This window comes from Strix aluco, chromosome 18 (assembly GCF_031877795.1).
Source record: "Strix aluco isolate bStrAlu1 chromosome 18, bStrAlu1.hap1, whole genome shotgun sequence".
Taxonomy (NCBI): Eukaryota; Metazoa; Chordata; class Aves; order Strigiformes; family Strigidae; genus Strix; species Strix aluco.
Window position 1 is genome coordinate 9,746,790 of NC_133948.1, and position 25,116 is coordinate 9,771,905.

A 25,116-nucleotide genomic window follows, 5' to 3' on the forward strand; every position below is an offset into this window, starting at 1 on the left:
CACCACACCTGCAAACAGTGCACCGAGCACAGACCATGGAGAGCAAGGCAGTGGACAAAGGAGGCTCGAAAAGGGATGCTCCACCCAAGCAGGGATGCTCCTGGTTCATCCCCAGTATGTCCGTCTCACAGATACTCCCAGCTTTGCAAGGAGGTCCTTCTTAACCCTGCTGTCCTCCCAGCAGGCTCCTGAAAACAATACTGCGAGAATGAAAGCCAACTGTCTTGGGACAGCTCCCAACCTGTCTGGGTCTCCCAGCTACAATTAACATAACTTTAGGAGTAGCTGATGCCCACAAGAGAGGAGAATAAGCCCACTCCTAGCTCACCAGATCATTTTTAATTCCATTAGTTAAGGGGAAAAAGACAACTCTCTACAGAAACCTTCAGTCCTAGTAGGCACCCAAGGAGAGGAAAGCCAGTCAGCCTGTGTGAGGAACAACCCCAAAAAGTGCTGCAGACTGCACCCTTCAAGGCCAGACAGACTGCTGCTTTCCATGACAAGCAGGTAGAGGCACCTCCTCCTTCCTAGGGGGTCTGCTGCAGGTCTCCATCCAGTGCTCAGCCCCCCAGGCTCTAGTCTCCCAGCCTCCCTCCCGGCTGTCAGCTGCCCCCATGCAGTCACACTGCGGTAACACAAAGCACAGTCCTTGTGCACACTCATGGAGATGGCAGAGGCGCACGGGGACCTCCATCTTCCTTCTCTCGCCCTTGGGCTTGCACCACCAGCCCACTTGATCAGGACGAGCTTGCTGAGAGAGTGCCAGGCATTTACCCTCCTCCCTTTGCACCTGCACAGCTCTGCCTACTCTCCACCGACACATGACACAGCCGTAGCCGGCTGCAAAGTGCTGTCCCTTGGAGCCTAGCACAGAGCAGTGTCCCCAGCGAACGCAGCTATGTGGCTTACAGTCTCACCCGGCTCCCTGCAATGAGCACTCAACCATCTGCCATCCCAGAAGGGAGCCCCGGGAGCCTTTTTCCCAGCCCCACCATATGACCAGACTGTGCAAACCTCACTGCCCACATCAGTCTGCCCAGGGCTGGGGCCTGCATCGGGACTAGTGTCTGTCTTTGCAGATGGATAATTAGATTCCCTTTCCATTTCCTTTTTCCTCCTGATGGTTTCTCAGGCTGGCAGTTCCCCCGCAGCCCTGCACAATCCAGCAGCATTAGTCAGAGGGAAATTCTGCTCCCTTCCTCTCCTGGATGTTGCTCTTAGTTCAATATAAACAGCAGAATGAACTGCGCAACATTTGAGCACTTCATTGCAGAAGCATTTGTCCTTTTCAGCCTGGCAAACACGGCTTTCCCTCCCATACCTGCACCCTGCCCCTTCTCCACAAGTGACACCAAAAATGCATGTGATTAAAATGAGTGTGATGTTGGCAACTGGAAGCAATTAGCTGATCAGCAGGAATAAGCAATCAGCTACAGTGGGGTTGCAGCACACCTCAATTTATGAGCCATGGTGTAAAACACTCCTTTTGGTTAAGGCCTAAAAAAAGCACACCTGATTATTAGCAATGGTGTGAGATGCTCTCAGAAAAAGATCATAACACTCTCCTGCAGGAAACCTGAGGAAGAGATGGAGCAACAATGAAAATGGGGTAAATCAACACAGAGCTGTCTCTCAGATCTCCCAGAAAAGGGAAGGAGTGTGTGCCCAGGCAAAGCATCCAGAGATCCTCACTGAGCATACGAGATGTCTGTCCTTCTCCCCTGCCACTAAGCAGTGGCTTCCTGGGAAGCAGTACTTGTACCTGAAGTCCTAATGGTTGCAAAAGCATCCCCAGGACCTGCAGAGATGCACAGCCACATCATCTCCACCTGACAGACGACAGCAGAGGAGTTATCCTGCTGGGATTTACAGCTCTCCCACAGATCACCCCTCACAGGAGATGTACAGACTGAGGTTTTCAGAGATGATCTGTCAGTTCTGACCTCTTATACCCTGTAACATCATGTGTTCTCCACAGGCAATGTCCTGAGCCCATGCAGAACACTGCAGGTCTCACAACCCTCCAGCGCAAACCATCAAGAGACTTCCAGCAGCTCCGCATCACTGCCTGGGCTGGGTAGTTTCTGCTCTCCACCTGGCTGCAAAAACCAAACTATCACCTGCCCACGGAGGAGGCTTTGAAAAGACTTTCAGAAGATTTCAGGAGTTTGCTGCTGACTCTCTCCCCCCAGATCCATGCCAGCCCATTGCTGGCTGCCCACCAAGCACTGGATGGAGTGTTACCCAGCTGTGCTGCTGGCAGGCTCGCCGGCCACAAGGACCGAGACACTGCAGCCGTTGAGCAGTCAGTGCCTCTTCCACCATTTGCAGCCTGGACGGGCTTCCCAGGGCCTGGCACACCGCGCACACCAGTGACTGCACCGGATCAGTGCTGCTGCTGCACAGCGGCAGCGCAGCGCGGTGCTCCCGAAGGGAATCACAGCCCCAGCTGACCCGGAGAGGTCCCCAGCACAGCCGTGTTGTGGGCCACCAACACAGCTGTGGGACTGGCCAGGCAGATACAAAGCCTGGCAGCTTGCTGTATGAAAGAAGAGAAAAGGTAAGGGCTGCAAGGCAGCAAATGGCTGTGCTTGTCCCACACTTCAAAGACTGTTAAAATTTTTTACAGCCCAAGGTTTGTGCAGCTCAGGCCAGTGAAGAGAGGCTGGGGACCAGGACTGTTCCCCAGTTCCCTGTGGCTGTGCAGCCATCCAGTGTTCACATTGGCTCCTTGTACCCTGCCAGCGCAGACACCAAGGCTGTGGCTGGGAGGATGCTGTCAGAATAATCAAAGAGGGAAACAAGAGATGCTCTCCAACACCTTTTTCTCCCCTTCTCCCCCACCTACTTGCTTCAGCAAACACCAAGCCTGGTTACACCTCTGCTGCACAACTCACCTCTTCTCCATGCCCTGCAGCATGACTGGAGTTTCACATTTTGTTAAATGCTGTCATGATGGGAGAAAACTTCAAGTCAGTGAATATCTAAATCAAATTGTGCTGTCAAAGGGAATTTAAACACAGTTTCTTCCAAGCTTAAGGGTAATAGTAACTGCTGAGTGTTGTTTCTCCTTATCAGAGATGCTGACGAGTAGAGAAAAAATTAGAATAGTTAGTCTGAGTTTGTAGTGAAATAAAGCAAAATACCTTCTTGGATAGAGAAGTATCTGGCTCAGAGTCTTAGCAGAGACTGTGCTGGATACCAGAGCGCTACCCATGCCCTTCCATAGTGCAGGTGTGATATGCAAGGTCTGGAACTCACAGTAAGGGTGACCATACGGATTATTTACCAAGACTGATGGATGCTGACAGGTCCCAATGGCTCTGTGGTACCCAAAGGAACACCCTCTCTCTGAGGCTGCTACAGGAAACACCACAGCTCGCAGGTCTGGGAGGTCAGCTCAGCAATTGCAGTGCTCTTGCAACAGAGGCAATAACAGGCACCCTGGCACAGAGCCGTGAGCCAGCATGCCCTGTCAGCGCAGCAGCCTCGGTCTGCTTCGGTCCAGCCCCAAACTTCATTAGCAGTTTTGCAGCAGTGAGAGATTCCTGCTAACCGCTGAGATGACGCCATCTGTTTCCACTTACGTGCTGGCTCACAGGAATGGCTATAGAGCAAAGGACTCCAGAGAGACTTTGCTCTCCTGAGCACACGGGGACTGAACAGCCAGCCAGTTGGGACAGACACAGTCTGAATTCACCCTCGCCAAAGCGACCTAGTACCTCCCTTCTGTGCAAAGTACACACCTGGGGGGCACGGCAGCCCTCCCACTTTGGTTCTGCTATCAAGCTCTGTCATACACCCACCCACAGGCCACTTCCCTGCAGGCACAGAGAACCTGCTCCCAGCAGACAGCACAACTGCACTGACTTAGCAGAGGAGGAGGGATTGACAAAGCTGTTCCCACATCTCTTGGTCTGCCCTCTACAAAGCCAAACGCAATCTGCCACTGATAAGCTACAATCCCAAAGTTAACAGCTACCAGGCCGTCCTTCTATATCAGGGCTCTGCAGAGATCACACTGTGCAGAGAAATCTTTGCCTAGACACCTTTTTCATGTATTCATGTTAATGTATGCACTGCTTGGGGCAACCATGTACCTACCTGCCCCAAAAAGGGGCAAGACGTGCCAGCAGTGCCTGTGCAGCCCTAGACAGCACAAAAGCATAGAGCAGACAGTGGAGATAAAAAATGGCAGCGTGTAGTATGGGAGTGTCTGGGCGTCTTCTGAAAACGGTATCGGGAGGAGGAAAAGGATAAAAATGGGGGACACCCTGTGTGGGCAGGGCTAAGGAAGTATTGGCCCTGTCTGTCAGCTGAACTGCAGGAGGAGGACTCTGCTGCCTCGTTTTACCGGTCACACCTGCCTCGGGAGGGAAAATAGTCCTCTTGCTCAACAGGAGGTTTCATGCTTTGAAGCAGATTGCTTAATTCTTGGCAATTTGAGTTCGGCAACTACCCTCTTCCTGTAGTTACTGCTTCCTCTCTGAGCACACACTGTTTTTCAGAGTCAGAAGAAACATCATGCTCCTCTCAGCCTTCCCCCTGGCCCTGCAATTCCCCTCAGTGATTCCTCCTTTTGGAAGAACTGGTGCCTGTGGTGTGAAAGGGAATGAAAGGGCTCAAACAAATGAATTTCTAACAATTATTAAGACTAAACTGTGATGTGATGTATGAAAGCTTTGCTTGTGCCTTGCTTCATTTGTTTCAAAGCTTTGCTTGTGTTTTGCTTCATTTGATTCTCAAGGACTCCTGACTTCTCAACTGTTTCCTGAGGTCCCTTTGTCTGTTTAGGTAAGATTGAAACGCTCATTAGGCTCCCTACGTAAATCACTGATAGCAGACTCAAGGCCTTCAGTGGACACTTGGGCAACTCCTAGAATGAGATAAGGGGGGCTCTAACAAAGAGACATGGAGACCCTATTATAGGGAAACTGATTTTGCTGACTCAGGAGGGAGACACCTGGACTTTACTTCACAGCGCACGCTCCGGAACGAGGGTCAACTAGCGAACACTGTGAAGAAGACTACTTACTTCCTCCCTCGACCACCAAAGACCCTCACCCTATTTTCACTACACATGCCCGGACTATGTAAATGAATTCTGGGAGCTCATTATCATAAGACATCCCTTTCTAGGAAATCTAATGAATATGTATGATTTGTGTGTATGTATACTGATGTCCCTTGCTAATTCTTGAGAGCCCTTATGGCAGAGAATCCCCACGGTGACCCCAGCGCTGCCAATAAAAGAATACCTGCTTAACAGTTATACTGGATTCTGACTGTTAATTTCTTTGTTTCAGGTGGATTCACAACCACGGCAGAGAGTGACAGAACGTGCACTAAGTTCTCCTTTCATTCCCAGTCTTGCTTCCCCGAGTTTTCTGGAGCACAGTGCTTTCCGGTGAGAAAGGATGAAACACCAGGACATACCATGAACAAAATGCAGCAGCAGTAGCACACTGGGATACTGTAGTAGTGGCAACCAGCTGGACAAAACTGCCACAAAATCAAAAGCCTAGAGCATCTACACAGCTTCACAGAGCGGATCCTTCCCAACATGATCTTGTCCTGTTACCCCATTCCCATCACCAGCTTCTCAGCCCACCTGTGGTTTTGCAGACCCCACCACCACTGTGGAGTGGCAGCTCTGAATCTCCTGGCAGGCAGCTCCTGCAGGCACAGCCACGCTCAGCACTGCACCAGTGCGGCACCGATGCTGAGACCTGAGACGGGAGAGCGGCCAGACCTCGAGTCCATTCTCAATAGCCAGAAAAGTCAGCTTTCTCTGAAGCATATCCTCCTGTAACAAGTGTATCCAGTGTAACAGCCCAAGCATAGGAGCTTCCCTCACTTCTCCAATCTGACTTAGCTTTGCTGTCACATACTGTCAAGCAGTTCCATTCAGCCCTGCTCTGCTGAACTCTTCCCAAGGCATACTTCTCCTCAAAGCCCCAGATATAGTGACATTGCCATCCCTGGTCCATTACAGCCCTGTCCCAGTTACCCTGAGGCCACTTCTGGGGACTTTATGCATTGCAGGGAACACACACAGCCTGTACACACACAGCTTCAGGCCACACACATGGCACAGAGCAGGCAGGCTGCTGAACACTGGGACCTGAGAGGCCAGGAGAGTCCTGCCTCCTGCAGCTACTCAGCCCACCGGGCAAAGCCGTGCTCAGGCAAGCAGGACCTGCTGCAAAGACCTCCCACAGCGAAGGAAGAACCAGCGACCCTGCCACCAGGCTGCCGGTTAGCCCTGAACCGGGGGAGGTCTGGAGCAGCGCAGCAGGGCTGGGCACAAAGCCCCACATTAGCATCCCAGCTCCAGAGCTGACAAACCTCCCGCTGAAGGCAGTGCCTGGTACAAAGGCTCATTTGTTCCCGACACACGAGCCCATTCCAGGCTGTCGCTCGGACACCTCTTCTTTACTGTGCCCTCCTGACTCCAGCAACAGGCAGGGCTTGGGGCTCAATGGGCCCTTTCTGGGATGCTGCTGGGGTTCACACACAGGAGGCCACAGATGGCCGTGGACTGCCAAGGTCCTGAGCCCTGCCAAGCGGCAAGCACTGGCACTGCGTGTCCTTCACCACTGACAGCAGCACAACCCTTCCTTGGGGCTCTGCTGACCCAAACCCTTTTTCACAGAGATGGCAGAGCTCCTCTTGTCACCCAGCCAGCCACAGTCACCTGCCACTGCACTCCAGTGTCATGGGCACAGTTGTGGGATGATGAGAAAAGGAGACATTTTTGTGCAAAATCCCTGCTTGTCCATGCACTTTCAGATTGTTCCATCACATACAGGCATGGAGACAACTCTGAAACAGGAAGGAGGAAAATGGGACTGTAAACTCTTGTCCTCACCATAACACAGTATGATGGGATATGTTTCCAGTCCCTGCTCTCAGTGCAACAGGGAAGAGGGGCAGGAGGGCTGGGGGAAGTCTCTTGCCAGATCCCACGGATGGTTAAACTCTCTCTATTTAGCAGTGGTGAGAGGGGATTTATCTCCAAGCAAGAGTCTTGATACCACCTGGGATGAGGCCAAGAGAAAAGCAAATTCCTCCAGTGAACTTATCCCCCTCCTATACTGCCTACTCAGCTACAGGGAGTTTCCTCTGCAGCCACACAGCCACAGGGACATGAGAAAAGACTGCTTTTATTTTCCCACCCATAGACCGCCACAGCCCAGCATCTCTTCAGCTTGAGCTCTAGCCAGAAGACAACTAGGCTCAAGGGGAAGTGGCTGGACTCTCCCACATGGCTGTGAGACAGCACTTGGAAGCTGTCCTTACTGGAGCACACAGTCACTTACTAAAGTCCAGAGCTGCGCCTGGCAGACCAGCTCCAGCAGCCGGGGTAGAGCTGGGCTTGCTGGACATCAGCAGAGTCCAAAGACTCCAGGCTCCAACTGTGTAAGAGAAAATCTTGGCCATCTCAGAGTAGCAGACATCAAGGCAGGAGGAAGAAGGGCCCTTTGCCATGTCAGGAAGAAGAATTCTCTGGTAATTTCTGCAAGCAGCGTCTGCCTGTGGTCTCCCAAGCTCCCCGCCACTGCCTGGGACCTGGGGCTGACACCCCAGTCAGCTCCCACCCCACGCTCCAGATCCTCAGTGCTCCCACTGACATCTCCGCTCTTAGAAAGCAAAGCCTCTGGGAGGGCTCTGATCCTCTTTTCCACTGATCCAGTAGGCCCTTGGATACAAAGATCCCAGCAGAGGCTCCCCCCTCCATGCACACACCTCCAGCACCTTCCTGCACCAACACACGACTGCACTGAGCACGTCCTCCAGCCGGGCACAGCTCAGCACCCTGCAGGACAGGCCTGAACTTTTCATCAGGAAACTGCTCCAATATGTGCCACTTCCAGAAAGGTCTCTTGTCCAGCTGTGTTTTTTAGACTCTGCTCTGTCTTATTCTCCTTCTACTTCCCCCCTACACCAACATATAGAAAAATCAGAACAGAGAGATAAAAAACCCCACAGCCATCCCCACTTCCCGCCCCACTTGCACAGCCGTACTGCCTGGCAGCGGGGCCCTGCCCCTCAGCCGTGGGGCTGGGGAGCACCGTGCTACAGCCCAGCACCCAGGTACACCCCTTTCCTCAAGCAGACGCACAGGGCTGGTTCCCAACACTGGTGCTGCTCCTCCACGGGGCCATTCCCTCCACCAGTACAAAAGGGGACACATCACCCCCCCTGCCCCTCCTGGCAGGGGTCACAACCATTAGAGAGAGCAGCACAACAGCTCGGACATCGCCGAGCAGCCTTAAATCCTGGTAACTGAGGCGACATGCCAGGACCTCGCAGGGCTGGAGCTACATCTTACCAACACCCCACTCAGGGGGCTGGCTGGCAGACTGCAGGAGGCCTTGGAACGAGATCCTACCCCGTACATGCCCAGAGCACTCTGCTGAGTAGGAAGCACAGTGCCCTCCCCAGAGCTGCAGCCCCTCGCCTGTGTCATTCAAAGACCGGTGTAAGCTGTGGCCATGGCTCCAAATGCTGCTCCACCTCAGAGCTGGAGACGGATGAGGTCACCTCCAGTCTGAAATCACTTCCGTTCTCAAGCTGCTCTCATGACTGTGCCACATTAAAAAGAGCGGGATGGGTGGGGAGGGACACCCAAATCAGTGGAGCATGTTCCCTATTAAGAGCTCAACACCTCATTAATCTCTGCCTGCCAGGCGACTGCCATCCAAACCCTCCACCCTCCCTCCTTCCCCTACAAGAACAAACCCAGCAGGAACTGCTTTGAGTTAATAGCACAAGCTGCAGGGGACTACACTTGACCCCCAGCTCCCCAAATTCAACCCAAGCAGAGCAGCGGGGAGAAATCGCAGCTTGGTGCTGTCAGACTAGCTCAGCCACACTGCTCCACCTTGTGCCCAGATCCATCTGCTGGTCCTCAAATGCCTGCACTGCAGCAGCCCAACTCTTTCTCCCCACGCACATCATGTTGGAAATGGTTTGTACTGGCAACTGATCCTATCCACACAGCACTGAGCACCAACACCACAGCCCCAGGGGCCTCTCCAGCACAGCCCCATTCTCTACTGTCCAGCTGGCCACACTGGCCAAGGTGGCAGCAAGATTCTCCCACCGGGATCAGGCAGTACTTAATCCAATGCCTGAGGAACCAGGCTGAGCAAGGAGGATGGAAATTCAGGTCACCAGCATAGGGGTGTCCTAAGGAAAAGAGCCTTGCAATGGTCACACTTGGCCAGGAGAAACCAGACTGACAGTTTAGTGGCATCATTTTAAACACATATTGACCACAGATGAATCAGTGTCTCATTCTTGAAAGCACTAAACTGACCACAGTACCCAACAGTGCCTCAAGCAGTAATGGCCAAGGTACATCACTGTCACACAGTTCCCTCCTACACTGTCATGGTTTTTTCCCCTCACCCCAGATTTTGCTCTACACAGGAAGGCACTGAGATTCTGGGGGTCTCTTCCAGAATTCCCGGTCCCATTGCAATGGCAGCCATTGGATGGGGCCATTTTTTCAGCAAATACTGCTCCTGCAATCCATACACTGTTTGGACCCACCCAAGTGCAGCCCATGCACGTGGCCTTGGCCTCATGTGTGCCACAGCGGTGACTGGCCAAAGCAACGCTGGGCATGACATCGTCTCAGTACCGTGGGGTGACGGGAGCTATTGCAAATGCAATGGATAGAGAAACACGGGACAGAGTATGCTTGAGTGCGCAGCTACAGATCACATGCTGCATATTTCTAGGACTTCCTTCAAGCAGATGGAAGACTGGAACTCAGGACTACGTGTGCTGCCAATCCTGTGCTAGGTTCTCTGGATCACGCGACACCCCTGGGGCTGAACAGCAGGAGAAGTACAACGTGACCACTTCTTCGGGAGGGCACTTTGCTCCTCAGCCTCTTTCCAGAGGCCAGCCCTGGATACCAACAGCCAAAACTACAATGAAAGCAAGAGCTTTCTTCCTCGTGGGCTTCAGCCCTATAAGAAGCAGTGGGCACCAGAGAAAGGAACCTGTCTTAAATCCTGGCACTAGGCACAGACCTGGACTGTACAGGTGGTTCCTCTTCAGCACAGACTAGGAATAAATAGGCTGCAGGACTGACACATTTCAGTAGAGGAAGCAACAGGCTGTTCCCACCTGGCTGCATTCCCACTAGCTTCTTTCTTCCAGTTCTGGCTTTCACACCTGTAACTTGGTAAGATGCCAGCAGAAGTGATCACCATGGTGAGGAGCTGGTGGGGAAGCAACATTCAACAGCCAGGTTGCCTTGGTGGGGAGATGAGGAGCCACAGACCTCCTCCTGAGCAGCATCTGCTCGCTCCCAACAGAAGAGCTCTGACAGCAATGAGCTGAGCAGGGCGTGCTTCACACCCCACCGCCCTGAGAAACACCAACCACTACATGGAAGGAACAGGTCTGAAGTTGAACATTTGGGCTAAGGTGATTCCTGAGGCTCAAACACCTCCGGAAAGCTTCAGTTGTGGTGTGATTGACTCACAGAGGAGCAGACACTCACTCACTCAAAGTAGCTGCTGTGTATCCCTAAAAATCATGGCCTCCAGACAGAAGTGCCTCTAGACAGAGGTGTTACGTCCTGGGCTTCAGTTCTGTCACCTCCAAAACAGCAGTGGGGAGAACTTCACTATGAACACCCACACCTGCACTGGCTGGCCCAGTGATGCCTGCCGAGCCCTCGAGGATCCTGGGGTGGAAGGCATTCAGGAAGGGTTGTGCTGTTCACCCTGAACCCAGACACTTTGGAGAGCTGAGCCACATTCTCTGTCTCAAAAAACCCACATCAACACTGTTTGTAGAAGACTCCTGCTTGCTATAAGCTTCATGCTTTTCCAGTACTCAGGTACTCCTTGTGTGCAGGAATGGACAGCCGTTTGGTCTGCCAACAACTGTACATGAATAATCCTGCAAGAACAGGCATGCACTAACACTCCCACAAGAGTTTTCCTGTGTGATGTTGTTTTTCTGGTTTTGTTTGGGGGTTTTTTTTAATTTTTATTTTTAAATTGCTCAATATACAGGTAAAAGCCATTCAGACTGAAAGCAAAGGCTTCACTCAGGGCAGCTTAATAAGAATCAGACTGTGCTGTATTTGAGGAACTCACCGGTAAGATACACATAAACATACAAAACCACACCCTATATTTTCCAAAACTAGAAGCTGGAAAGATCCTCTGAGGGGCTGTTAAATAGTCTGGATGGCCAGATCTGAGGATATGGAGGAGACGCTCTGAAATCATTAGTATATTAAGAGCAACAGAAAGTAATATAATTCAAGAAAAAAAAAATCTCTTCCCAGGCAAACCAGGCTTCCTCTGTGCAAAGGAATTCCACGGACGTGAGGACATCGGTGCCCTGGTGGAGTTCGAGATGATGAAGGTTGTATTTTCCTTTTCCAGTAATACTTAGATTTAACTATATAAACTGTTCCTCTGGGAGCAGATCCTATTTCACTGTTTACGCAAGAGTCTTAGAGTTGGATTTTAAAGCACCCACTCCCAAACTGCAGGGAGCCCAGTCAATACAGATGTTCTTGCTATAGCAAACAGCTGCTTTGTTGCACTTCTCTTGAATTCTTTGCCATGCCACCCTCTCTGTCATTGGCACAGCCAGAAAGTGCAGGGCACAGGAGGAGTTCAACCAGACAAGAATAGCCTCGATTATCAACGCTGCAAAAGGTAAGAAGAGATCTGCAATAGTGAAGCCTACATGAGTTTTTCATGCTGTGATGAGTCCAGGTGAAGCAGAGACAGACACATGGGATGCAGAAGCATCCAGCCTCAGGGCAAAGCACTGCCTAGCTCTTCAGCCCGGCATTTGGCATCCAGGGAGTGGACCGCGATCAGCTACACACTCTCAGAGAGCACATCCCCATGTGCAGGGTGCTCAACCAGAGCACGAAGGCAATCCCAGCCCCAAAGGGCTTGCCATTGGAAGCATACAAGAAAACTAACAGGCACACAGATCAGTCAAAAAGCAGCACAGCTAGTGTGATAAACAGTGCCTACCCACTAGCCAGCTGCTGCCAAGTACACACAGGAGGGGTTTAAGGAAGAGTTTGGAGGAGGATAAAGAGGACAATTTTCAAAAGAAACAAGGTAGGATGTTAAGAACACTAATCCACAATGGAGCATCTCTGCCAAAATTCCAAAAAAAGAAGCAGCATTGTAAAAGTTTCAGTTCCAAGAAACCAAAATGTTAGATGGGTTAATCACTCCTGAGCACGGCTGTGATCCTTCCAAAGCCATTTTCACAGAGCTACGTCTCTTACTGATTTTTTTGAGACAAAGATGAAAGGGCCATTCAGAACAGCCTGGAACCTACCTCCTGCCATATTTTCCCAGTTATTTTCCTTTGCCAACCCCTTTCCTGGACCTAATCCGTGGACCACAGCACATAAAAGGCAACTCTAAGTCTGGCACTAGGTGTGTAAATTCCTCTGCAGCACCCTGCTCATGGAAGGTGGCAAGATCTCTGGCTACACAGCAGCTTATATCAGCTAGAGTGATGGCGTGGGGAGAACACTGGCAAGGTTGCTCACCAGAGCCAAATTTATAAAAATATAGAAGGTGCCTAGCTCCTCTCGGTTTCAAAGGACTTGGGCACTTTCATCCATATTTAAAGAAAGCTGGCCCTTGCTTTGTACTGTTGCAAACTGTCTAAAAAATTTGCCTTTAAAATAACTATATTGTACAATGTCCTTTGTGGAAAAGCTGATGTTTCTTCCTGTTGTCTTTCATCTCCACACCACCAACCCAGACCAGAGCAACGTGTCAGCTCCTTGGTTAATCCAGAACATGCTGACAATCTCAGAGGCACTGCAAGCAGGATTGCTTAACTTGGGGCAGGCACAGCCTGCAGTTCTGGGCTGGCAGAATGCAAAACTGCAGGGCTGTGGCCCAGGAGAGGGCTTCACAGATACCATCACCACGCAAACACCCAATAACTCTGCCATAGTGCCACGAGGCACCACTGAGCTTTGCACCAGGAACAAGAACATCAGAGCTGCTGTTATGATCTTCCTAAGAAGGTATGGGGGTTTACAACCCAACTCTGCCATTTTGGCAAATTTCACCAGTGATAATTCAGTATAAATTACTGTGGCCAGACCAGGCAACTCAGTTTGACCAGGACAGACCTGGAATACTGGTACTGTCCTGACTAAGTCTCAGGGATGGTATTTTCTACCAGATTTGAGAGAGGCATTTTTCCACTCTCCTCACCAAAAATCACAGCCTTAGGAACAAACCTTAGCATCCAGCTGGATTGCCAGAGACAAGAGAACGAAACCCCAAATCTTGCAGAGGGTCACTAAAGGACACGCATTCTCAATTATATTGTCCCTCTCCTCCTAGAATCCTGTCCACCTTAAGATAACTGTTTCTCTCCTGAAAAACTGAGTGAGAAAGCAATCACAAAAGGTTAGTGTGCCAAGCTGAATAACCAATGTCACTGGATGAGAGACACAGCCCACTCACACTGAACAAACTGGGTTCTTGATAACATCTGTTCTTTGCAGATAACATTGCTGTGACACTGGTCTTGCTGCTATTTCAGTCTTGATTTCCAGTATAAAGTTTATCCAATCAGTCTCATCAATATAATCTCTACTTGCCCTGTAGCAAAACTGTTAACAGCGACTCATTAACACAGTCCTGATCTGAACTGTAAACGCCTCACTCTTGTGGATTTTTAGTGGTATTGCTGATTTCATGGATTTCTTTCTGGGCTCCACGTGAAAATAACAAAAATAGCGAAGTGCACGAGATATAAGATGGGAGATCTTAACGCAGCAAGCACTGGAAGAGCAGAGTTCATGAAAATGTCACCTTTGAAATGATTATAATGGATTTCTGGAAGTCAGAGCCATGAAACTGGACGAAAGAAGGTATGAGACAAGACAGAAAGTCATCTGACTGTAAACTCTGTGGTTGTTGGACACACAAGGTGCAGCAATATTCAATGTTAGCAAGAACTTGGAAGCAATGGAGTGGAAAAATTGCATTTGCTAGACTGTGTGTTTCTACAAGGCAACCCAAAGGAAATGGAAACAGCCACACAGGTAAAACATAAGAGTGAGGCAGGATGAGGAACACTCAGCTCAGTCAATAGGTTTGTGGAGAGCCAGCACCCCCATTCAATGTCAGCTCAAGTGACAGCCACAGCCAGCCAAGAGTAACTTGTCACTCACAGCCCTTTAACAAGAACGGGGTACAAAATCAGATTAGATACCCATGAATAGCTCTTGGAACTTGCAGCACAGCATAAGTCAAACCTTTGTATTTTTTCAGAATCCAAGGATAACCATCTCCAAGCAAATCCCAGAACCAATGTCACATGCAGAACAGGGAGGGATTTTCTTGGGCTCCCATCCTGGGCTCTGACTTGCCAGGCCAAACAGCAATCTCTTGGGATTTATTTTCTGGGATTTACTCTCTAGTCACATTTTGCTGTAGAATCTCACACCACTGCCCCTCGCAGGCCTGTCAGAAACATGCCATCCCCTCACAGACATCCTAAATGTCACACCATACTATCCAGATTCGGCAGACTCTGAGCCCCCAACCCCAAAAAAACCCGCTTAACTCAGAGATGTGGTTCTGCCCTTGACGTGGCTGTTCCTGCAGCTCACTGTAGCCTCACATGCCCTCAGACTACACAAAGTCAGGTTCTTGCCTTCTTATCTCCAGCCTCAAGGGGGCAAGAAGGGAGAGAAAAATCTGTAACATGAGGATTTCTAACCTCCAGTGGCAAGGGACAGGGCAAGGACGGAGGAGGTCTGGTTTTATGTGCACAAAGGAAACATGCTCCCTCACCCGCACACCTCTGGAACAGACTATTCCCACTGTACATGATCAAATCAGTGTCAGGCCAAATTCATGGTCCATCTTTAAGAAATCATTTTTTCTTTTCAGGCTTATTTATAAACCGTTGCCTTACAAATATGAAGCAAGACCTGCTTCCTCCGCTGGAGAAAACAAATGCTGGCCTATTACTGCAGGATGAGAGCCAAGAGGTGGGTAGATGCCCTAATTATTTTATTTTTTGAAAAATGTAAAAGAAAAATAGTTATTTGTCATGAAGGAAAAGCCCTAAACCTCTAAGGGACAAGCTCTAGGTGCCTAATACACACAGATTCACTAGAGCCACAAATTAGCTGAGCCTGCAGGCACATGCAGGGTGTCTCATCCAGTGAGAGCTGAGGTCTCATCCAGTCATTTTCTGGACATCCACTGTCATTATTGCCATGACAGATGGGATCCGAGTCCTCCAAAATGCCCATGTCTGGGCTATGAGCTCTGCCTCACAGGGACTGTTTTGCTGATTAAGGATACCAATTAAACTTGGACACCAGAGTGAAAAGAGTAAGAGTATTTTACTGGTGATAACTAAATAATGTAACAGAGTAATACAGAAAACATGTAGTAAGAAAAGGCAGAACAATGCACTTAAAGCAAACAAATAGGAAACTACAGGGTAATGCATCAAATCATTACTACATGAGAGAGAGAATAGTGATTAAGAAACACACATCACCACTTGCATACGTTACCATCATCCAGACCCGCAGGCGCTGGGCAGCCCCGGTTACAGCGAGGATTTGGAGAGCCTTTCCCTGCAAGTGGGAAGTCCTACACGATGCGTCCATCCGTAGGTGAGGCATCCAAAGTCGCTATAAGAGAGTCCAGCCTTATATACTAAAAATCAGCAAGCCAGAATAACTGGCACCTTTGTTTTGAGCGGAACATACCTGGTTTCATTCTCCTGTTGGATTCCACCCAAAGCCTGGCCAGGGCTTGGGGAAGAAAACCAAGGGAGTTTCTAACAAGGCCGAATACTTGGATTCTCAGCCTTGAACGAGGCTAAAAAAGGAAAGTTGGATACATTCTTTTAGCATTTCATCCTCACTACTGTCTATCCTCACTTCTGTCTAAGCTGCATCTTTCACTAGTGAGCTTACATACTTCGTTAATGACTACATGCTAAGTTAGCAGCTTCAGCTCGGGGCCTGTTGTTCAGGCTTCAGTACTTCAACACTTCAGCACTTTTTACATCAGCATAGGTGGTTTGTTATAATCTAGTACAATACCGACTAGCACAATGGTTATCAGTTATAAAATATACAGGATTCATCTACAGGTCAACTCTGGCTTGGGCCTGTTGTCCAAGCCTCAGCACTTCAGGGACACACTTCAGTACCAAACACGCCCGAGTACAAGGCGCAGCACAGGAACAGCACACGTGAAGAAGCATCCACACACTTTGCAAAGAAACATAACATGGTTCATTAAGCTTTCAGAGAAATAAGCCCCATGATAACCCTCGTTAGCAACCCCATGCACACACCGCGTTGCTGCTACATGCAGGGCAGCTCCAATAACACCATCACTTGTTTACCAAGAGAACAATTCTGCTATTGACTGACACCTGCCCATGACAGGGCACCCATGGGAGAAGCAGGGAGATGTTCAGATGACATTGGCCATTCAAACTAGACAGCAAAACGCCTGGCACTGCCTGGAACCTCCGAGCAGCTGCTGAGGACCAGCCCTACCACCTCAAACAGAAAGGCTTTCACTGACATTAATGAGAGCTGCTGAAAATAATGCCATCACACAGCTATGAGATGGCATGCAGCCTTTCTGTTCGAGGACCAGGAGTCTGAACAGAGCAGGCACTGAGGAAGAGGAACACTGGGCTCCTTCCAGTCGCTTCTGGTTTATTTAAACTGCTTTGAAGTCAAATGCCATGAACCTGGTGTCAGCTGAGTGTGGTGGGGCAGGGCAGATGAGGTTTAGCCAAGTGACAAGAGGACACACTCCTGCTGCACAGTGATGGTTAGGAGGATCCCAAGCAGATCAGTGTGACAGTAGTGGAGCGTACACAGAAAACACGGCTCTAACTTGCTCACCTCTGTGGGCCTGCTCCGAGTTTCTGAAGCGTCAGCCCCAGGGCTGCCAGCAGACCAGGGCAGATCCAGAGTGGTCAGCTGCTCAGTGGACCTGGAGTCCTTCCCAAGCATGTGCCTGAATTAACTGCCTGGTAAAAGCACCAGGTCCTGTTAAATAACTGTCCTCTCTGATATCCACTTCCCTCATAAATACACACTCTGCCAAGGGCTCATTTCAAGGGGAGGAGAGCTCTTTAAAGTAAGCAGACGAACAGCAAAGGTAATAATCTCGGGAGTGAGACACAAGCAGTTTCCCTTCTGCGTGCTCCAGCTAAGGGCTCCAGAGCACTGCTCCAGCTGTGTCGCAGAAACCATCTACGCAGAGTGAGGACTGTAAGCGCAGGCACCGGGAGATGAGAGATCATCTCAGACAGTATCTCTCTTGCTGTCCTGATGACACACTCTTGCTCATCTCAGCACTGTGCAATCACAGCAGCAAGGCTTTGCTGCAGGCCAGCTGCATCACTTGAAGTTTAACCCCTGCTGCCTTGATTCAGCCCACTGCCTACAAAACAAGGTAAATACCAACTCCTGAAGGCTGTGATGCTTCTTCCATTAGTCTGATCCCAGCTGGCACCAGCTCCTCTGAGCAGCAGGAACCTCTGAGAATCTATAGGATCCTAAAAGCCATAAACCTCCTTGACATTTTTTATGGCAGGCCTTGGGCAGACGGAAATTACTATTGGTCCAGATGGGCATATCCTATACTGCTTATCTACATTTCCAGGACTTCATATCACTTAATACCCAATGCAGAGACTCAGGAGAGCTTTAAACCAAAAAGAAAGCACAGCCAAGGAGACCATGTACATAGGGCAGGGAGATAGCAGATGCCTTTGTGACTCATATTTCACCTGAATATATAATTAATGTAGTATGTAATTTATTTGAAAATAAAAGTGGATGTAAGACTGCAGGATCTAAAGAGATTTCATGTGTATACATATCACAGCAAGAATGAGCTCAGTGCAGCAGCAGGATTAGAATAGTTCCCACACTAAGGAAATAGCCAGGAGACATTACAAGAGGCCGAAAATGAAGTGACTTGCCTGAGAAGTGATCTTAAAAATAATTGCAATACAAACTAAAGCAGTAAAAGGCCTGGCCTGCGCTCTCAATGTGTGTTTACACAGCTCCAAGCACCGGGGGTCTGCGATGAAAAATGAAACATAGTCACTGGAGCCCAGACCACATCTGTATCACCATGGGCTTTGCCTCACAGAAAGCAGAAGGAAGACGATAAGCCCTTAGAACCCCTTTTCCCAGAAGTTAACCAAGTGGATCTTTTTATCCCCTCGCTTGCTTCTGCACTGAGAATGTCCAGAGGTCACTGGGACGGGCTCTCTCCCCATGGTCAGTCTCCAGGAGCTAGCACTTAAAATCCTGTGGTTTATTTGCTCAGCCTGCGCTCCCAGCTCCCCATTCCCCCTGCCAGGAGTCATCCTGGGAGAACGGCACCAGCTGCCCCAGGCGGGGTCAGGCAGAGACAGGCCATCCCAGCTCCATACACACACCCTGAACACACTTGATAACAAGCTTCAAAACAAACAGGGCACTCCCAAAGTTCCCAGGAAGAGCAATAAGCTGAGCTGAACAAAGCCGGCAAGTGAAAGACCTCAGCTCTTCTGCTCCCTGGCTCTGAGCAGCGGCGCAGTACAGCCACCAGAACGGCACACGGGGATGTGTCAGCCACCGCGCTGCTCCTCTCTCCCCATGAGCTAACTTCAGGGTGAGCACTTCGGTCCTGGCACCAGCTGTTACTGCTGTCACCTAGTGCCACAGTGCAGAAAAACAGCTCAAATTTAAGAGACAAGTGAAAAAACAGAGTTAACTTCTATTAATAGCTTCCCTCTTCTGACTGACTTACAACTACACGGCTCACACCCCACGGAGTCCCAAGCTAGCATGAACCACAGCCCGTGATCCTGCAGCATGCTGCGCTTCTGAGCATTAGCCCTGAGCCTCCCTCAGCCCTCGCTGCCATGGATGGCACCAGGCTGGTGCAATCTGAAGGCCGCGCAGCTGTATCCAGAGAGGTTTCTGCCATCTTGAGCACCCCTGCACTGTGCTGTCCTGCACAGCATAGCTACGTCCCTCTTCTAGAGCTGAACTTCAGCCTCAACTTCCCTTTTTTCTTCCCTGCCCCCTCCCAACTTCAGGAGTGGGCAGTTGTACTGAAGCCAGAAACTAAACCACCTTCCTCCTTGGCATTACACTCTTGCGGATGCTTGTGCAGGGTTTCACTTCCTCCTCAGCTCTTGGCCAACACTTAGCCAAGCTTTGCTCACCAGCTAGCCAGCCCCTGCAGCCCTCCAGCACACTCTTCTCCCAGCCACCTCCAGCACGTGGCTGCTGTGACGCTGCTGGGGGTACCAGCCACATGGGTGGGGCTGGGAGGGACAGACCAAGGGAAGGCACAGCAGCCTAGAGCTGAATGTTAGTAGGCCATAAGAGATTTCAATTAATGCATGGAAATACACAAAAGAGAAGGAATTAAGAATATTAACCCATTCAGCCCTCCAAACAGAAAGGACTCTTCCTTGAGTCTGGAGCAAGAGAAGACCTCTTTGACCTTCTGCAGCCCAGCCCCTACGGGTAGCATCGCACGTGCAAACCCTTCCTCTCGGCACACTTGGTGCCACCTTTCACTATTATTTTTAAAGAGTGTTCCTGGGATACCAAGTCATGGATGAACAGCAGCATGCCTACTGATGAGGAGCACATGTTCAGGGATCTGATCCCAGCTTTTCTGATGCACCACACACAAATCCAGCTCCCAAACACCCCTGTGGGAACAAGATGACTGCAAACCTCTTCACAGCTCCAGGGACAATTCTCTGGGAGAAAAGGAATGTGTAACGGCAGACATTTTTTCCTGCACTTCGAGGCTAACCACACTGTAGACATACACATGCACACACACACACAGACAAAATCCAGCCCATATGGGAATTATTCCAGTATGCTATGAAAGAACTTGCATACACTTCACAAAAATCTGAAGTCATACAATGTATATGAAAGAAGCCACATGTTTCTTCCATGAGTATTAGAGGATTGTTCTGTGTGGTTTCACTGTCTTGGGAAAATCTCTGCTTTGGGGAAGAAGGGGACAAAGTCTTAGTGTTGGTCAGGCAAGAAAACTCTTCAGGTGAGCAAAGAAGCTGCCCTCCAGTTCATGTTCTGCTATCCAGGAGAAAAGTAACACAGAAGCCACTTGAACTGAAAGAGAAACAACAGGAGAGGAACCCTCCTGGCTTAGCCAAGAGGTATCTCAGCAAGAAGTGCCTGAAGTATTAAAGATGGAACAGAGCTCTCCAGGCTTGGTTTCAGCACATATGAGCAGTAGCTGCAGCATGGTGATAGGAGTCACCATCGTGGGCAGTGGGGTGTCCCAAAACTGCTAGGGAAACCCCTTGGACTGAACATTTAAAAGCAATTTGGCAAAACTGTAAAGATACACAGCAGGGACCCAACCTGGCCTGGCACAGTAAGCAATCAGCTGGCTGAAGGTGGAGCCTCCCCTGGATTACCAACATGTCCATCTGAGCAAGTGTCACAAGTATCTCTTGTTAAATGAAGGTTGCTCTTACTTCATTAGCATCAGCAAGGAACATCTATCACACTTAAATATTTGGCTAACGTGCCCAAAACAGCCCTGCACGACTGACACAAGGGCAGCAGAATTTTGGACTTGCGCACAAGTAGCTGAGGAGTTCATGGAAATTCAAGGGACAAAAATCCCTGTGCAGGAAATACTTACTACTTCTTTTCATAAACTGCAGATTGCTACTTGCACTGAGAGGGCTGAACCTCTCCCCTGCCCTGCACTAACGACCATTTATCCATTTGGAGCATAAATAATTGAAGAGAGACATCAGCAGCAGGCAGCGGCAGATTCTGTGCCCAGCTCTCCAGCAGTTCTGCTTCACCACGCAGTCCATGTGCTGACCTCTTTTTACAGTCCTTTTCCAAGAAGCCAAGCAGACAAAGAAGGCGGGGGGGGGGGGGGGGGGGGGGGGGGGAAGTCAAATTGCCCAGGATGGACTTCCCTCCCCAGCCCAGCCCAGAACCCAGAATAGTCCATCTGTGCGACACAGGGGCCTCCTGCAGCAGGACTGTTTAGACAGATGCACAGCAGAAAGACAGGCAGGGCCGAACCTCCTGACCTGCTGTAGTCCCACCCAGCTCCCAACACACTGAGCACTGAGCCTTTGCTCAGTTTGGAGGGCAAGGGACCAACGTTGTCTTTTGAAATGGGCCAAAAAAAATTCATGAACCACATAAGGCTTTTTACAGAGAAGTAAAAGCTTCCACTCCTATGCTACGTCTGGCCAAGATACACTGGGACATCAGAAAAACAAGCAGAGAGGTGCTGCTTTAAGAGTGTTTCCAGTATTTACCTCCAGATTCTGTGACTAATTTGCTACTCCCTTTCTGGCAGGCGCCTCTTGGTAGCCAGGATGCAAGACCAGGGTTGGAAAACACAGAGGTTGGAAGAGACATTAACATGGGGAGTCAAAGAGAAACAGCCTCACCCAGGGCGATCTATGACACAGTGAGAGACTATCCAGCTGTGGTGAAATATCCCACACGCCAGCTGCAAACATAATTTTGCTTTCTCTGAGCAAAAAAACCCTCACCACAACCACCCTGTCTGAATTGATACAGAGCATGACAGACAGCCCAGGAACACAGAACCGTATTGCCACTCCCAATGACTCAAAGAATCACAACTATAAAATAATTGGTTTAACTCTGAGAAAATTAAAAAAGTCAGTGGTACTCTGTTCACCTTCCAGGTTCCATACTTTTCTGCACAAGCAAGAACTTTCCACTAGATGCAAGATTACAAAGAACTGTTATTGTAAGGAAAACACTGAGGTGAAAGATGGCAATGCCCCAAACATATAATGCAGATACAAATCCTCCAAGCTGCTCGAGCACAGACTTTGAGAGGATTCTGTAAAGACCAAGATCGGCTTCTGGTCTTTGTTGTACAATTGCTGTGCAGGGGAACCTACCACTCACATGGTATTTTTCATCACATATTTCACAACACTCAGCTAATCAATTTTCACCACATAGGTACCTACACAGAAACTGAGGGTCACATTAAGGTCATCCTCAACCAGCTCAAGACACAGGAATCTCCACTCTTCCCTCCTCTTAATCTGCCCTTTGTCATCAGCAGCTGCCTGTGCTGGAGTTGTCCTCAGTGTGTCAAGAGCAGTATCTACAAGTATCTTGGGTACCTCTGCCCTGTGCAGAGCATAGCTTTTTCAGGGGCTACACTTTCTTGTAAGCCCATCTGAGCTTATCTCTCCATAAGCACAGTAGAGAAAAGGAGAAGGTGGTCCAGCACACACTAACGGGGAACTGGGGGTTTCCATCAGCCAATGTTCTCTGGTAGGCAAGGCTGGGGTTGAAGGTTGACCTTAAAGTGATGTTCTATGTTGGCATGGCTGCTATTTTAAATGGAAGACATCTCTGCTGTTGTAATATCTACTGCTCCAGGAGCGATAGAAATCTCTGTTTCTTTCTTTTTTTCTAAGAAAAAAAAAGCAAAGGAGTTTGAATATAATTTTTTAAGATATAAACCCCAGATTCACAAAAACTGAAACACAAAGGCAATGAATTCAGGAGTTCTCCATGCCTCGCAATGACTTTGCACAGCATCTTCTCTATACACAGTACCCTCCCCCATATATATTTTTACTGACAAGCAGACCACTTCAAAATATGCTGAAGTAGAAAAAAGGACCAAGCTGAATGCAAAAGGCACAGCCTGTAATTTCAAATCCACTGAAAGAACTGGATCCACCAGATAGTCTCTGCTCCCACACCCAAACAACTCTGCAAGTTGATGGGGTGGGGAGAGATCAACTTGGGAAGGAGAGGTTCCCATCCTCCTGACTTAAAAAGAAACAATGACTTCAAAGAACATTAGAGACACGGGCCTGAGTGAGCAGGAGCCAGGTTCAGAAACACGGCACGGTAACACCCCAAACAAACACACGCCAACAACACGAGCTAGGAGGCATGTTCTGCAGGAGTGTGCCAGGAGACTCCAGTTTAACTAGGTATTTGGGAGGTTTCACCTGTACTCCTCCCACAGCAACACCTCAGGCTTTGGCAGAGCATCCGTCCGCTGCACTTGCCCCATTTGGTTCTCAAGTCAATACTCTTTCGACAAATTGCTAGGTCTTCCTTACACTGGGCCTACTCTTCTGCACATGAGACATGAGTCACTGCTTCATTGGCCTACCCAGCTTCACCACGAGAATCCCTCTTCGCACTCTAGTGGTATACAAATTGCCAGGAGAGAAATCATCTCACTTTGAGAGCTGTTGAACCAAGGTATAATGAGACTGAGGAGCTTCGTCTCACCAGGCAACCTGCTGTAGAGGTTCAGGCCAGAAACTGGTTCCCCCGTCCACATTCTTAAACCACAACCCTTCCCCTTGAAAAGCTGGATGCTCTGCACATGGGAGACCTGTATCAAACCTCCTCTGACTTCAGTGGCACGTGAGTTCAGTGCCAAATACACTAAATAAGAGGTCATTCCTTCGAAATCAGAGAGGTGGAGAATCTACTGTTATTTTTTCTTCATAAATGGTAGCAATTAGGAGTGCAACCTGCAAATGAGAGTCCCCTGGGCCCAGACAATGCATTAGCCCTGACTATGCCATGAGGGAAGATGAAGACACATTCTTTGACAGCATGCTGTTCCATTTTTTGGACTCGGTAAGACATCAATATTACTAAGATTTTACTGAAGACTACCCCACTTACATGTAATCTATTGTACTGCCTTCTCAGAATCTCACTTCATTTCCCAACTATTTATAAAAAATAGCTTTTATAATAAATTTTGAAAAATTGGTTCAAGCAAGAATCACAGCTTTAACAAACCTTTTAAATTGTTACCTGTTGCCAGATGCAAGTGGATTGGAACAAGGTGTCATGGGAAGAAAATTCCTGCTCTGAAAGGATGCTAAATAAAGATAATTTGTGTTTTCATATGTTCATTTTAATTTTAACAGATTGCTTTGTATTCACAGCTTGGTTTCCCTCCACCATCCACAAGTAACATGGCTGGCACAAATTCATAATGAACCGTGCTCTGCCACGCAAGACCCACTCTACGCTCTCAGCATAAGCTACATGGATACACACGCACACACCATGCATTTGAGGTAAGACCTCCTTTGCCCCAGCAGAACACTACACTCTCCTGCAGACACGAAGTCTTTGGGGTACAGACTCCAGCCCACTCTCAACTATGCAGTGTGACAAGGGCCTTCAGGGATTACGATAATATCTATAACTGACTACTCTGATCTCTACCTCACTTCTTCCCCTGGGGAATGAGCAGAAAGGAGCCTTATACATAACCTGTTTCCCTCTTTATTTAAAAAACAAATGAACTAAAGAACAGGACGTTTGGGGAGGGTCACAAACCTCCTCTCCGGTTCACAGCTTACACCAAATTTTCCACAATTTCAGAACATGTTCTTGACTGCTTCCCCCCCAGAAATAAACCAAGAATTAACAGCAATACCAGCAAATAACTGCAAAACTCGAAGCAGCTTGGGGAAAATACACCTGACAAAACCCCATTATCCTATTACCCCTGGATTTACTTTGTTCCTCTCATCACTACAATCATAAGCTCACAAAAACGCATGGCACCTTTTCACAGCACCCAAGTCTGCATTATATAGGGAAACACCATCTCCTGCAGTGGCCTGGTGAATGCCCAAGCTGCTACAGCACTAGTTTGCTTTAATGTGGTCCAGAAAGGCTGTGCAATGCCACTGACTCGGCGGGTAAGGTGTTTGCTGCAATATGGAATTAGAGCCTCAGAGAAAGCCTGGACCCAAAGGCAACTGCAAGCCAGGCTGGGAATGGGCAGACTTCTTCCCATCGCAGGGACCCATCGCACTGCCCTGCTGTGTTAACCATCGCCTCCATCCCCACCTTTGTGAGACAAAAAGCTCTTCCATATACAGCAGACATTACCTGTATCATGGTGATGGGTGCTAAGGAACACATGGAACTCTGCTGATAATCCCTTACCTAGATGTTCAAGCTCAGGAGAGGAGGATTCCTCTCCCTGTCAAACACCCTAAATCCCT

The 25,116-nt window shown here is 49.2% G+C and overlaps 1 protein-coding gene across 2 annotated transcripts in view; it reads right to left on the bottom strand.

Moving 5' to 3' along the window:
* The window catches only part of SEPTIN5 (septin 5), a 60,677-nt gene that overhangs the window by 22,891 nt on the left and 12,670 nt on the right, over window positions 1–25,116 (bottom strand). The window contains exon 1 of one of the 2 annotated variants that reach the window (XM_074843825.1): window positions 25,001–25,024. The exons of the other annotated variant lie outside the window; for it this stretch is intronic. Within the exon in view, the coding sequence (XP_074699926.1) occupies window positions 25,001–25,009 (9 nt within the window). The 5' untranslated portion in view covers window positions 25,010–25,024. Of the gene's footprint in view, window positions 1–25,000; window positions 25,025–25,116 lie in introns of those variants that run through there. 2 annotated transcript variants of the gene reach the window in all.